We start from the raw sequence: 13,902 nt of genomic DNA, 5'->3' as shown, positions 1-13,902 counted from the left end.
TGCAACCAAGTATTAAAACTGACTGTTTAATTGATGATTATGTTAGTTTGTCCAAATACTTATGAGCCCTTAAAGTCGGGGGACTGTGTGAAGAAATGGTTGTAATTCCTACACGGTTCATACTACATTTTTGAAAAAAGCCTTAAATGAAAGCTGAGAGTCTGCACTTTAAGCAGGTATTCATTGTTTCATTTAAAACCCATTGTGGTGGTGTACAGAGCCAAAATGACGACAACTGTATCATTGTCCAAATAATTATGGACCTGACTGTACATCCCACTCTGGGGTTGAGGTGAATAAAATAACTGTGTTGTGACCTAAATAACATGCTGTTGCAGAAAGTATTAAAGCATGAAATCCCGCATTTTTAATGTACGAAAGCATCCTGTATCATAACTACATACGTGCCGTTTGTAACAAACCAAACCGCGTGAAAATCAGTTGAAAATTCAGTGAGTTATGCTATTTTACTTGTGCATACAGCTCCTTCCTCAATAGAAGTGAATGCACTGTGGAGGCGAAGTGAGACCCATCCAAGATGGCGACCGGCGAGGACGTCGGCTCTGATAGGCAACGGCAGTCAATGCGGCGTCTATGTATATATGTCTATGCTCTAGACTGTTAGGCGCGACTCGGTGTGATGACGTTTTGTAGTCGCATTTAGCCACTTGTTCGCAACCGCCTTTTTTAAGACTCACACAAGCTTCAGAGTTCAGCAGCGGGGTATTCACTCGCGTATTTTATGTCGGGAGACGAAATGTAAACAGTCCTTAAAACTCGTGTTAACCACAGACCTTATTAAAATCCATTCTCAAGACTTTGAGACGAAAGAACCGTGAGTGGTCAAATGCTAACTCATTTCCGGGTTTAGGACTCATTTCCGGGCGCAGTCTTATTGTGAAAGTCTGCTGACCGGAAATTGTCTGGCTAGTTATCTGTCTTGTTAGCTTGTCAGCTTTCCGCTCTGTGACCTGCTGTGTCCTCCAACGTTTGAGACTTGACAGCCGGTCATCTAAGGACAAGAGCCCCCAAACCATGGTTTTCGAGGAGAAGATGATCACGAACGGAGAGCCCGAAGATGTTAGTAATTTTGACGGATTTAATACGACCCTGCTTTGCCAGTAACGTTTTGTTACCTTAGCTAGCAAGCTAACAAAACACCGCTAACCAAGCGATAGCATCACCTAGCTGACATTAGCATTAGCCAACGTTAACGTTACCATAGTCGTACAGAAACATGTTGAAGCTAATTCATGCAGTAGAATCAAAATTGAAGGGTAGTTCGTTTGTGAAGCTGTCCTGTTAATTGCCGAATCAGTTAATATCAAAACAGTAGCTAAACACTGTGTGACGCCTGTGAGGGAATTAACGTGATTGATTTGGTTGTGTTATGTCTGTTCCAGGAGGAGGAAGAAGAGGAGGAAGAGGAAGATATGGTGGTATGTTTATTGCAGATCCACATCAGGATCGAAATATGTTAACGGTCCCTCAGTATTATTGTGGTATTAGGCGTTTTTAAAATGGAATGACATTGTCAGGAAAGCAAAGGAGCATTTATTCGGAAGAAGCCAAAAGGGAAATCAATACTAATCTGACAAGTATGAGAAACAAAAATGTGTGTTTAAAAAAAATCCTTCCTGCCTCCCCTCCCTGCATGGCTAACGATTACCAGTCATGGGGTTGTTACAGGGCAAGCCGGGTCCATCGTTCAACTTAATCTATTAATAAATAAGCCATTTTATTTTTCTTTCCATATAAAACAGTCTTAAAAATTTGCTGTGCTAACCCCCCTTTTACTGATTGATTCATAACTCCACACCAATATTAAACATTGAAGAAAAACAAGGTTTAATGTTACTGAGGGTGTGTTTTTGTCCCCTTGATCAGAAGGGAGTTATCACCTCTGAATATCCTTCATATTCTCAGTTACCAGTTAATGAGTTACTAATTTATGGTCATTTCTGAGGCTCTAGTTTTTGGTGCTGTTATTTAGATGTTTTCAATATATATTTTATCCTGATACCTGCAGGAATGGGAATCAAGAGCCTGTTTTATTTGTGAACCAATTCCAAATTGTCTGCTCCATCTGAAACCTGAGCCTCCAAGCTCATTCGTTCCTTTTATTGATGCTGGCATCATTTTGCGCACTGCAAAACAGTGACGTCAAACTCCTGCATCTATGCAACTGGAAAGCTGCAACAAAGAGTCATGGTGGAGAGGAAAAAAAACAGTGTAAAGTATGGATACATTTCACAAAGTAAGATGATGCACGCTGCTGTTGCTCAGCTTCACAATTTATTAATAACACTACATTAGATTGTGATTGAATACTCTTGACAGGAGGACCGAAAGTTAGTGTTATTAATGAATTGTGAAGCTGAGCAAGAGCAGTGTGTGGGATTTTCAGTTCAAACACTCAAGTGATGTTTTCCAACGCACCTGCATCTGAGACAGTTGGATTTGTGAATACCTTTCTTCAAACAGAAAGATGACAAAAGTGCTACTTGTAATATCTGAAAAATGTCAATTTCAAGTAAGGGTAGACACACCAGTAATATGCTGAAACATCTTTCTTATAAACATGGGCCTAAATTTCAGGAATGCTATGTATTTGATGCTCTACGCACAAGTGCCATTGCTTCCTAACCAAGCAGCACATCTGGTAAATATCCTATGTTGTAATAATATCAGCGCCAAGTAAGCAGGCTTTGCAGATTTTTTTCTCTGATTAAGAAAACCTAAATGAAAGCAAATGCTGTACAAATATTGTCTTATTTCATACATTTTAGATGTTGACATGCATGTCCTTTTGTACTCTGTTTTCACACTGAGTTCAGACTCAGATAATGAAACAGTTGTGTTGATGCTGAAAAGAAAATTGAGTAGAAATCAATACAGGAATTGGTTAAAAGAAATCAGACCAATACACAGAATTGATATTGGAATTAGTATCAGTATAATCATATCATTTCCCATCCCTAGATACCAATGGAGCAACTTAGTGTAGCACTGATCGTCTTTTGAATTTTGAAGGACGCTCATCAAGGCAGATATTCAGAATGCTGCATACTCCGTTTCAGGATCCTCTTGACACGATGCGACAGAAGTGTGAAGAGACAGAGCATTGTGTTCACACCCGGGAGCGTCTGGAGCTGTGCGAGACCAGAGTTGGCTCTCGGCCTTCGACAGCGGAGGATTGCACCGAGGAGCTGTTTGACTTTCTCCATGCTCGGGACCACTGTGTAAGTGTGACATTTGCCAACTGTAGCAAGAAGAGAGATGTAAAATACAGCCCAAAGGAGCCAAGGTACATGAGTAGGCATTTTGTCAGACTTGTAATGGGCTGGCAGTGATAGTGCCAGCAGGGGGCACCAAAGCTACATTAACAAAACTGTATTATATTTTATTTATTGTAAACGTAAACATTTAATTAATATAACAGAAAAATCCATCTGACTTTTCTGTGATGGAGCTGACAGCCAATTGACGGAGATGACGTCATTTGAAATGCTAAATATTACACAAATATATAAAAGAAAAACTGCAAGCACACAGAAAGGCATTTCAAAAATGAATCTTCTCTTTTTAATTGTCTCAGATTTTTAAAGAAATCAGCTGTTATTTGGAAACTTTGATGTGAATATTTGTAACCAAGCTGATCAGCTTTCAAACAAAATAACAATCACTGCAAAATACCTATATTTTTAGAATACAACAGACACCATAACTGGGGATGTGACAACACATTTAGATTTAATATTGCCATACAAAACTGTGAAATCGTGGGTCTGTCAATAATATACAAGAATAGATTAAACATGCATGAATCAGACAATAATTAAAAGACAAGTGACCTGTCAGCACGGATGTCAACTCTGTAAAATATCTGAGGAAGTTAATATGTTACGGAGTAGGTAAAAAGTTATATATCAATGGTTTTTATGGCATAAACATAGAGGGTAGCCAATTTTTTTTCAAAGTTGCGAAGAGTTCTCTAAATGCTAATCAAAATACTGATTTTTAAACCATAATTCTTATTTAGTTTTGATTTAGAACAGCTAAAATAGAAACCTACCAGCACTTGAGCCGTATACCCACCTTTTTGGAAACCAAGGGCCAGTACTGTGAAGCAGGATTTAGGGTTAGCAAGGTGACGTCAGTGTTAACCAATCTGGTTCACTTTTTACTGGGATAATTCACCGTGGTAACTTAGGCTGAACAGCTAACCTGTTCAGGAGGATCAGATCACAACCACTCAACCACCACAACCACTGTACCAATCACATCACTGAAAAAAAAACAAAAAACGATCACGACACAGACAAAACACTGGAGTAAGAGGTTAAAAAAAAAAAGAGAATATATTTTTATAGGTCAGTAGAATCATTTTATTGACACTGACCACAGAATAATGACTTAGGCTGCATTTTAATTGTGTAAAGTTAATTTAATCCCCGCAGTGATCGCTGACAGTGTGGTTAATTTTACACTCTGGTTCCTTCACTGAAGCTCAGGATAACACGATACACCTGTGTGATGGTAACTGGAGAACAACCCAAACACTGTTAACTGACTCCAGTGATTATAAATGCAACATTTCAGCCAGATAGATGATCAGTCATTGAGCACGGTTACATGCGCACAATAATCAGATAACTGGGAATAATCCAGTAATGGTAATAATCCGATTTGACACGTTTACGTTCACTTCAATAATCTGATAATCAGAAAAACCTGGTTTACATGATTCAGTCCTTCAGTTGGATTTCCCCTCAAGTACATGACGTAAAACTCAAACTTCCTGTTACAGTAGGTACTCATATCCTTGAAAAACCTTGAAAAGTACGCAAGTCATATATTTGCAAAATAAAGCACTCATCATGCTGACAGCTTATATTCTTACAGTACTGTTTGTTTTTATCATTAACAAATACATGTGAGAGCATTCTAATGTGTAGTTTATCAATGTTGAGCCAATTTTACATACTTTGGGTAGATTCGGAGTAAAAGTACTGCAAAGAGCAATATACAAGTGTATTGTATATAAAGTTGTCACACAAAGTGCATAACATATAAGTAAGATAAAATAAAAGTGACAATTTAAACACTGAGAATATAAAAATATATTATTTTATGTAAAATCTCTATCTGAAAGGAAACAACAAAAACTGTCAGGTTAATGTAGTGGAGTAGAAAGTACAATATTTCCCTCTAAAATGTAGTGGAGTGGGAGTATAAAATAGCAAAACCCGAAAGAAACCAGATTAAAGGGTATACATGCACCGAATAATCTGACTATTGGGGAAAAAGCTAGGTGTGTTTATCTGATTTCTCATAATCAGATAATGGCTTTTATCTGATAAAGCCTATCGGATTATGCTGTTTACATGACCGCGTGAATAATCAGGTAACTCCAGAAATCAGATAATGATCGGTTTATTAGTGTGCATGTAAATGCGCTCACTAACGACTCTTCCTCCTCTGGTAGCAGAATCAGTCCGGCATGACTTAACAGTTTTTACAGTTGTTTGTCCGTCATCAGACGAAATTACAAAAACACTCTATTTAAATCATTTATCATAATACCTACATGTATTGTACGTTTTGGCCTATTTTTAATATTTGGAAATGATCCCTAGTGTTTCTACATCTTCTTATTCTGTTGTAAGATTTTTGGCCACTGTTAACGTGACACTCTGATGAAAATGACATTTTGCTGTTCCTAACACAGAACATTACCACCGTTAATCAGTATCACTGTTTCATCTTGTATAATACGAAGTACTATATTCATGGTTCTGATGATTTTGCTTGTAATTGACAACCAGTCCTCTTTTAATTGAACACGCTTGTGGCTGGATAGGAACACCCAGAGTTGACTAAACTAGTTGATAACCAGCTTTGTGACAGCTGTTATCCAGATGGCCAGTGTCAGGTGAAGCCAAATAACCAGAAGATATCCTGGGTATGTTAAACTTGCTTTGTAGTGAAGTGTAGACACAAGTTCTGAGGATGTGGCTCACCCTTTTATGCCTGATCAATGCTGGGTTCAGACTACACAACATTTTTGTCCGTGCTGACAGTCACCATGTCAGGTTAGGCGATTATGGAGTCACAAAATCTTGTCATGACTTGACTGACAGACATGACAGAGTACACACTGGTTCACGACCAATCATCGCTGGTCAGCTTTCCTCGATTTATTCTTGTCCTGTTGTTATTACCATTATTATTTCTGTCACTGAGGGTGTTCATGTCCCAGCTGAACTGTTTTGTGTAGTAACGTAAAACCACCACCAGATGGCAGGAGCTACATTTACAGTGCCATAAGAAAACCATGCACTGAATCCTCCACAAGTTCCTGCAAATGTTTTACTATTAAAGTCATTCTCTACACCGAAACAATAAGGGCCTTTTCATTGTAAACAGATACAGTAAGTGTTGAGTTTGAAATAACATTAAATAACATTTAACAACAATAACATTTAATGCATTAAATTTAACGGGGCAAACAGGAGCAGGTTAAAAATAAAAATAGAAAAATACAAAGGGAATGAGAAATAAAGGCCTGTTTCTAATGTAGTCTGTTTCAAATGAAGCTGGTACCCTTTGCAGTGGTGGTGGTTAGTAAAGGCCAAGCCACTATTTGTGAACTTTATTCCTTTGAAGAAATCACCTTCTTTGCTATCTTGATGCTAATGGTAGTACTCACCAAGTGCCTCTGCTGTTTCACGCCAGCATTTTCCCTTTTTACTCTGTGTGGTAACGTCCCTAGAGGAAATATCAATAAAGCTGGGGTGTTGTTGCCGTAGAGATGTCTACAGCAGCAGATCATTCTATGTCTCTGTTGGTCAAAGTGACGACTGTTACAGGAGAAGTCGTGGAAGACAAAAAGAAAATCAGACGTGCTTGACTTTCTGTCAGGATGCTGCGAGATGTCTGTTGTCGTCTACTAGGACACACTTCATGAGAGAAAACAATGGATTATCACTCATTGTCGTTCACAGTCCGTGCCAGCTCCATACGGCACTGTGTTGGGCTGTAATCAGGCTAATACTGTGTAGTCTGAACCCGACTTAAATTATTATTTTTGTAGCAATCTGACAGTTGACAAAAATCTCGGGCACATCTTAAAAGGTGCCAATGTTTTCACAAAAGTATATATTTTAAAACAAACACGATTGTGACAGTAGATTTTTACACTGATATTATCAGTACACACTTCAAGTTTAAGAGTTTGAAGGCTTTTAACACATTTTTTATTGTTTGAAGTTGTGAGCTCATCTGGGCAAGGGCGTTTTCTCACTCAGGGCAAATCTAGAAGTAAAAAAAAAAAATTGAAAGCAGATGAAAACATTTTATAAATCATATATCATGGCATTACGACCAGGAGGTTAACTGGTGGTTACATGCAAAAACAGTGAGCACTTTTACCTCATAATTCCCAAAAGGTTTATTGTTTAATTGAAATACAAGCTATGTCATCCATTTTCATTGGTCCTTTTGGAAGTATATCACCACAGCACACAAAGAGACTTTACTGTATTGTTGCAATAAAGGTGAAATGAAATTACCCTTGCCTTTGCTTATACGTTAACAGTGAACAACCTGGTAGTTCAGTAACTTAAATTAAGATAAGCCTTTTACAACTGTAGCATTTAAAAATACATGATGGGGTTGGTCATGACCAGCATGTTGCACGTGGTAAGTGATCTGCTCCACCAGTTTCCCAACTGAAGACTTACTTTACCTTACCTTGTCCTCTTGTGCCCTCTGTAGGTGTCACACAAACTGTTCCATTCAGTCAAATGAAGTCCTCCCAGACTGTTGCACCCCTGGCTGCTGACATTCTTCAAATATAAAGATAGCTTGGTTTTAAAAACATCCACATGTGGATCTGCTGTATGTTGTAACTTTAAATGTATACTGTATCTGCCCACGAGTATTTAAAGAGGTGGCCTGAGTCAACATTTCATTAAAGTGGATGGCTTGACAACCTTACCTTTGTGTTTGTAACTTTATTTTGATTCTATTTTTATTTGGTTAATAATTCTTGAAAAGCTAAACCTCTGCAAACAGAATCTTGTTTTGAATAAGTTAAATTTGAAACTAATATTAACAAGGCTAGCCTTGCATGAAACCCAACAGCATGTGAAGCTTTGTTCTGTTGTAAATTTTTCATTGTGACCTGTTTAACTCATCACTGCCTTTTTTAGAAAAATGATTCCTGGAAACGAGACGTCCTGTACTGAGGAGTGCTGAGTATATTTGTTTTTAGGGTTTTTAAATAGAACTGATCAATGCAGAGTTCCCACATTTCCTTGAAATCCTTGAGTAAAAAAATAAATCAATGCCAGGGAACTGGACCTCAAAGGTTTTTGAAAATCCTTGATTTAGATGTTTAAGAGTGTGTTGGCTCACTGAAAATGACTCACTTGAGGCAACACAGGCACCCTCCATCTTGCAAATGGAATTACTCAGTAAAAACCTGCTATCTGGCTCCTTGTTTGAGCAAATGTCTTTCTGTTAGACTCAAGGTGACTGAGCTCCATAATGAATATGTAACCAAATGAGTCAGGAACTGTATACTGTGTTTATTTATCAGAGGAGGGGAGTGGCTGAGGTGTGATTTCACTTTATTTTCTTACCATGACCCCCCTGTAGCTACAAATCCTTAAGCCTCCTTGAGCCTTCCTGAGTGACTAGGGGAAAGTGCATAACCCTTCATCCACCAAAAATAACCATATTTCTGTATAAATGTAGGTATGGAGCCTATACAATGAGCCAACACCACAGAGTTATCACCAAAACAAACCAACACATTCTCACTCCGACTGCGTCACGTATCGACATTTGGTCATGGACCTTCCACGTCCAGAATCAATACGAAAGGTACCCTGGGTGCGTTGGCTGTTCACGTTCTGGGATGCCGTGTCAAGTTCTGCCTGTTACATGCATTGTGTTCTTTCAAAATACACTTCTGTTTTCACAGGAAATTTACTGCTTGCATACGGTCTCTTTCAAAATAAAGGCACTGCAACAACACAAATTGACATTTTTTTCCTCCAACAACTAAAGCACATGGTTAGGTTTAGGAAATAAGAACAGGGTTTGGCTTTATAATCTTGCAGGATGCAAACACTGCTCTCCTGGATGAAAGTGTGTTTGTTGGACCCATCCACCACCCCTCTGACTTTTGCCCTCTTAACTTTCATTCTTGTCCTGCTGCATTTCCCCCTGACGCCACCAAGCCTTGTTAAACTATAATGCCGACCGGTTGCATATCATGCCGACGCTAAAGTACGGCTTTTTTCATCAGTGTCTGACACCGCAAGTCACTGCCCAAGCGCCGGATTTTGATGAATTTGGAGTGAGACCGGGTTGAAACAAACAGCAAACTTCTTTAAGGTTCTGTGCATAACTTTTAAAAAAATCCATGTCATTATTGAGGCCATTAAGTGAACTGCAGTCAGCGCCCTGCAAGCGCCTGGGTGTCTGCGTAAACAGTGACAAATGAGTTAAAGATTAATGGCACAGGGCTACATCGGGGGGAAACGCATGGACAAAAGTTGAGGTGGTAACAGGCAGACCTTGATGGTGTCCCAGAACGTCCACAACCAACGCACCCGGGTACCTTGCACGTTGTATGTGGACGTGGAAAGTCCATGACCAAACGCCAATATGTGACAAGGTCATAGTGAGAATGTGTTGGTTGACAATATTATGACATAATTGTATAGTTTCTTTATATTACAAATTTAGACAACGGGAACGAACATCCACAGCCTTGTAGAGGAATCCACTGAGGCACTGATGGGAGATCACCAGCCCAAGCTCATGTGTTCTGGACAAACCAGTACAACAGTTAAGTACATCATCATACTTCAACATAGCGGTTTGACATATTCCATTAACAAGCTGTTATTCAAAGTATTCTGGGTTTGCATTGTAGCATAACCTGCCAAACTCAAATTACTCTATCAGGGAGAGGGAAGCAGGATCAAATGTTGGTCTTATGGGTTTTTACTGTACCCATGACTGAATGTTGAGCAAACATGTATTTTATAGTTTGCTTATTACAAAGCTCCTGGTGATTGTCGGCAAATGTAAATATTGGTACATTTTGTGGGAGTATTCACCTCTGAAAATATGTTTTTTGCATTTAGAAATTCTAAATAGAACTGATAGAAGCAGGGCTCCTACAGATACTTGAAATCCAGTGGTTCAGGCAGTGATGTAAGAGGTAGCATCCGTGCTCTGTGGCCTCTGGCTTGAAGCCAGCAGCAGGTCAGCTAAGGTGAGCGTCTCTGCTAGGGTCATGCGGGATCATGATAAGAAAATAAAGTGAAGTCACACCTCAGCCACTCCCCTCATCTGATAAATAAGTATAATGGTTTTCTCCTTGTCTTGTTCTTATACCAAGAACATCTGGGGCCAGCCTACTGTCCACCCCAAGAGTTAAAACAAAACACGGTGAAGCAGTGTTTTGTTATCATGCAGCACAAACCTGGAATAACCTCCAAGATGTTAGACAAGCAACATTCCTTTTTACACTGCCTGCTCCACCCTGTAACGACTACAAACTTATTTTAAAACTCAATTTGAAATCATTTTAAATAATCTTTTTATCTTTGCACCTCTTGTCTGCACTTTTGCTATTTTTAATGGTGTTTTTTTTTTTTAATTGTAAATCATTAATTAAGTTGACCTTTTATATCTTTTATCTCTTTACTCTTTTATTGTTAACTGCATCCTTGATCATGTTTTATATTTTATTGCTCTGTAAAGCACTTTGAATTGCCATGGTGTATGAAATTCAAATCAAGGTAAAAAAACACCCTGACTTTAACTTGAGTGCAACATGACCGACTTTATGGTGATAAATAAAAAAATAAAAATAAAAAAAACCACACCCCGAAAAGAGTGTTCTGAGACCAGGAGAACCCAATTAAATTTTACACTTTAGATTTGACTTAATCAATTTTGGTTTTTTTAGTTGTTTTGTGTTTTCTGGTATTAAGGGGTCAAATTAACTTTGCAGTATGTGCTTTCAATGATTGTATTCCTCTAGAAGTATCATCTTTTCCTCCTCTGACCATTATGTTTTCTTGTCTTCTCTTCTTCTGTCATTTTTTCGCTATCCAACGATAAGCCCACTTTGTGAGACGATAACAGGCATCACAAGCGTGAGTCCAAGCAAACAATTAAACACCATGGAAACTTTTACAGCTGTAAAATCTCTTTTAACGCAGTAAATGAGTTAATGTTTTTCCTTAACTAATGACACCTTTTAAGAGATTCTATACAACTGTGTAAGTCCCTCAGCTAAGGAGAATTTAAGCCTGAAGTGTCATATTTAAGGAGAAAACTTAAGCTGTTTTGTGGTCTGAGTTCATGACTATAAGACTTCTGGCTTGGTCCTTGGTTAACATTGCCAACTGAAGCTCCACGCTGACTGTTGATCGTTCCTTGTTGGCTCCAAAAACTATTACTTCAGTTTTGTCTTTGTTTAATTGAAGAAAATCTTAACACATCATTGATTTGTTCAATGCACTCATTCAGAGCTTTGAAAGTTTTTAACTTGGGCTGTCAGCAGTAACGCATTACCTGCGATGCAGATAAGGTCTGATCATAATGGATTTATTTTTTTTAAATTGCATGCTTCTTTTTATCCCTTTAACGCACTGTGGTCAAGTCACCGCAGCTGCTTCCCACTTCCTACTTTCTGCTGCCGCAGTGACAGAAATAACAACACCACTGTGCTCTTGAAAGGCTCCTTTCACTTTAAAAAGTGTAAATGTATACTATGCTGTATCTGCTCGTGAATATTTAACAAGGTGGCCTGAGTCCTGTGGTGCAAAACAACTATTTAATGAACAGTTTAAAGAAAAAAGTCTTCATACGTCGACTGTCTTTCTTGAGTTTTAATAAGCATTCATGAATGGAGACACTCACACATACAACCGCATGAACAGTCAGTCAGTAAGAGTGCCTAGCAAGTCTTCTTGCCCTGCTATCTTTATAGTTCCCATAACACATGCACATCAACAGTCAACATATGTGGCGCCTTGACATTCCTAAAACACAACATCTCTTGAGACTAACAAGGACACTTGTTGTCCTCCCTGGCTCATAATCTTGGTGTTTCTCACTGCTGTCACAGTAGGGGTTAAATGAGCACCACACAACATTAGGATACAACACATTATAGTTTAAAGGTGTTTAAATACCCGAACATTTTATTGGCTTGAGAACTGACCTTTGTGTCACAACTTTATTTGATGATTCTATTTATATTTTGGTAGGCCTAAAGTAAATAATTTAAACACTATCCTTGAACAGTCAGCCTGACCTGAACTCCAATGTCATCTACAGTTTCGTAATTTAAGAAATGATTGTCAGCTTTTTTTTTATTGTGACTTGTAACACATGTCGCTGCCTTTTTTTTTTAAATGACATGAAAATCAAAGCCTTTGAATGCCTGTTTTCTTTGTAACTGACAAGAAAAACATTTTTTAATGCCTATTTATTTTTCAGTGGAACTTTTTCACTGCCAAAGTTTCCCTTCAATGCTTAAACTTACTGTCACTGTTCTAACTCCATACATCATCCCTGTCTCAAACTATAGGATGAATTAAGGGTCATTGGGACATTAGGTCAAATGGTTCAGTATAACTACACTGGGTTTATTGTCTCATCTAAGCTTTTGTTTTTCTTCTGAGCAATAGCTGTGAACCCACATAATCAAAATTGCATGTCCTCAGTGGTGCGACATCATGTAGGTGGGTGGGACAGGAAATTGCAATGCATAAGGTGAGGAAAATGACACAAGCTTTAGCTAGTTTTCTGTCACATTCACCCAAAGCGTGTTTGGATGACAAACAGATGACGATGACGACGAACACTCTCAGAGAACTCCTAACTTAGCCAAAAAAATAAATAACTGTAAGGAGTCATAGCTTAGGAGTGAATTGCTTTTCAGAGCAACTCTGAGCAAAGAAGGGACAGAAACTTTTACCGCAGTGAGGAGGTGTGGTTGACCCTGTTGTTCGGTATGATGCATTCTTTTAACAGATGTGACCATTTAGAGATAGTAAGGGGTGCAAAGGTAGTGGCCCAGGCTAAACAGGGACAGTGGTTGAATTGGAAAAGTGTAGAGAAGAGGAAGCTTAGTTGGAGGGACCTGTGGAGTATGGAGGAGAATCGTATTAGATTCCTGGTAGGGGCTACATACGATGTGTTACCAACCCCCCAGAACCTAAAACTGTGGGTAAATGAGGACCCATCATGCCCATTGTGTTCACGTACCGCAACTTTAAAGCATATTTTGTCAGGCTGTAAAGTTAGCTTGTCACAAGGCCGATATACATGGCGACATAATCAGGTGTTGAAATGTTTAGCTGCAGGCATCGAAGGGAAACGAAGACAGGTGAATTCAGAAGGTGTTAAGGATAGGAGTTTAGTAATTCAGTTTGTCCGTGAGGGAGAGAAATACAGAAGGGATAAGTTAGTGAGGAGGCAAGGGTGTGGCCGCCTAGAAGGTGCTTGTGATTGGGAAATGCAAGTAGATTTAGGGGGAAAGCTTGTTGTTCCTCAGGAAATAGTCTGTACCAGGCAGAGGCCTGACTTAGTGTTGTGGTCAGTGAGTCAACAGATAGTTTATTTCATTGAGCTGACAGTTCCTTGGGAAGACTCAGTGGAAGAAGCCTATGAAAGAAAAAAGCTTAGATATGCAGACTTAGGAGCAGAAGCTGAGCAGCGAGGATGGAAGACTAGGATTTGTCCAGTGGAAGTGGGGTGTAGGGGATTCATAGCAAGATCAACTGTCTCACTCCTGGGGGAACTCGGAGTGCGGGGACAGAATTTGAGGAAGACAGTGAGGGAAATGTCAGATGAAGCAAT

General features: G+C 38.9%; 1 protein-coding gene across 1 annotated transcript; it reads left to right on the top strand.

Annotated features, from left to right (window-relative positions):
- The first annotated feature begins 920 nt into the window (after nt 1-920).
- uqcrh (ubiquinol-cytochrome c reductase hinge protein) lies at nt 921-8,001 on the top strand. Its single transcript, XM_033622765.2, has 4 exons — nt 921-1,080; nt 1,404-1,439; nt 3,081-3,242; nt 7,780-8,001. Exons 1-4 carry the CDS (start codon nt 1,036-1,038, stop codon nt 7,810-7,812), a joined length of 276 nt encoding a protein of 91 aa, XP_033478656.1. The 5' UTR covers nt 921-1,035; the 3' UTR covers nt 7,813-8,001.
- Nucleotides 8,002-13,902: the final 5,901 nt, after the last annotated feature.

This window comes from Epinephelus lanceolatus, chromosome 6, assembly GCF_041903045.1.
Source record: "Epinephelus lanceolatus isolate andai-2023 chromosome 6, ASM4190304v1, whole genome shotgun sequence".
Lineage (NCBI taxonomy): Eukaryota > Metazoa > Chordata > Actinopteri > Perciformes > Serranidae > Epinephelus > Epinephelus lanceolatus.
Note: the sequence above shows the minus strand (reverse complement) of the source record. Positions and strands in the feature narration are given on the sequence as shown.